The sequence below is a fragment of the Nuphar pumila genome, chromosome 3 (genome assembly GCF_984573655.1).
Source record: "Nuphar pumila chromosome 3, dmNupPumi1.hap1.1, whole genome shotgun sequence".
Taxonomy (NCBI): Eukaryota; Viridiplantae; Streptophyta; class Magnoliopsida; order Nymphaeales; family Nymphaeaceae; genus Nuphar; species Nuphar pumila.
Genome location: NC_143251.1, coordinates 74,700,447 through 74,702,376, shown reverse-complemented (window position 1 = coordinate 74,702,376; position 1,930 = coordinate 74,700,447). Strand labels below are relative to the sequence as shown.

The window sequence follows — 1,930 nt, the reverse complement described above, 5'->3', positions numbered from 1 at the left end:
CTAACGGTTAGTTCATGTTTAGCAGATTCTATTTATTATTTTCATGTATTAAAGTTGACCCAAATGTGATGTTTTATACCATTTTTAAAGCACTCTTATTTTCATGAATTGTGAGCTGTTGATTTTCGGTCTCAAAAATGGAATCTTGTGGTGAATTAAACATGATAAAAACTTTTAATATAGTAAATAGTCATGCAAAACACATCGAGATTTACTTTTCTGAGCTTTGAATGATTAAGAAATTCACCACACTTCTGATCTATTCCACAGGATGCTCAGAGAAATTTTAAGGCTCAAAAAGGTCGCCTGAGGGATCGGGTCAGCCCTTTGTTTTCTCAATAATATCTGCATTCTTCTCTCTCTCCTACCTCTTTCAACTATTTACTCCGCTGAGCCACGATTCTTTCACAGAGAATCCTAGTTGCTTCTTCTTTGCCGTACATCCCCCGTAGAATCTTTAATCCTCTGTTCGAGTAAGAATGGGTAGGAGCGAGATGTTCAAGACCGTGAGGGACGATGAGGTGGACATCGTGATAGCCGCACTGAAACCAGATCTTGGTTTCTTGGAACAATGGATACCTGCATTTTCACGATTTCATCTCATAATTGTGAAGGACCCTGATCTTCTTGATGCCGATCTCAAGATCCCACCGGGTTTCTCGAATCTTGATGTCTACACCCAATCCGATATGGAATCCGTCCTTGGCAAGGAAGCACTCTCCTTGCTCATGTTCACTGGATTCTCTGTTCGGTACTTTGGTTACCTTGTCTCCCGCAGGCGATACGTCATATCCATAGATGCTGATTGCGTCCCGGCCAAGGATGATCTCGGCCGTCTGACTGATGTTGTGAGCCAGCACCTGGTGAATCTGACAACGCCAGCCACTCCTCTCTTCTTCAACACTCTCTATGATCCATTTGCTGATGGTTCCGACTTTGTCCGTGGGTACCCATTCAGCCTCCGCTGTGGTGTGCATTGCGCGGTCTCCTGTGGGCTGTGGCTCAATGTCCCGGATTGTGATGCATCTGTTTTGAGATCTGGGAAATGCAATGGCAAGCTTATCGATGCAGTGGTCACAATCCCAAAGGGGACCATGTTCGCATTGAGTGCGATCAATGTGGCATTCGACAAGGAGTTGATTGGGCCGGCATTGTTCTCTGGTTTGGTGTCGGCCCAAGAGGGGAAGGTCCGTCATGAGACCATGGAGGATCTTTGGTGTGGGATGTGTGTTAAGACAGTTTGTGATCATTTGGGGTATGGCGTCAAGAGCGGGAAGCCTTATGTGTGGAGGGGTGGGGATGGTGCAACTGTACAGGAGACCCCGGACGGCACCTTAGAGAGTGCCAAGCTCTTCGAGGTGGTGGTCCCACCATTCTTCCAGTCGGTGCGGTTGCCAGTAACTGCAACAAGTGCAGAGGAATGCATGGTGGAGATTGCGAAGCTGGTGAGGGAGCAGCTCGGCGGTGCAGATCCGAGCTTTGGACGGGCTGCAGATGCCATGGAGGAGTGGGTGCGTGTGTGGAGGTCTGTGCATGCAAGGCGCTGATGGTTTGGTTTGTTTACTACCACTTGATTCATCACATGTTATTAGGATGATAATGATGCTCCATTCGGCCTCTGAAATGGAGTTATATTGTAGTTGCGTTCCGTTTTGTGCAAAACTGGATCTGGATCAGGCATTTGGGATTTCAAAGTCTCGTATTTGTTCATGGCCGTATCATTGAACCCTAGTGCTTCTACGGGGATAAGGTTTGGATTGGGATCTTGACTTTGGTTCTCATCTGATCTGATCCTGGACCCACCCTGAATGCAATTTTGGATTCTTGGAGTCAACTGATCATGATCATCTTGCTATGTCACAGCCACATGCCCTTTCGACAGCTTGTCATTGTTGGCACAAGTTGCGCCAAGCTTGATTGTCTGTTCAAG

At 46.8% G+C, this 1,930-nt stretch overlaps 1 protein-coding gene across 1 annotated transcript; it reads left to right on the top strand.

Moving 5' to 3' along the window:
* The first annotated feature begins 479 nt into the window (after nt 1-479).
* On the top strand, nt 480-1,633 carry RGP5 (Alpha-1,4-glucan-protein synthase family protein). The gene has a single exon (XM_090000813.1). It carries the CDS (start codon nt 480-482, stop codon nt 1,545-1,547), a length of 1,068 nt encoding a protein of 355 aa, XP_089856939.1. The 3' UTR covers nt 1,548-1,633.
* Nucleotides 1,634-1,930: the final 297 nt, after the last annotated feature.

Excerpts from the sequence above, each read along its gene's own strand:
- RGP5 (XM_090000813.1), top strand. The coding sequence starts at position 480 with ATGGGTAGGAGCGAGATGTTCAAGACCGTGAGGGACGATGAGGTGGAC.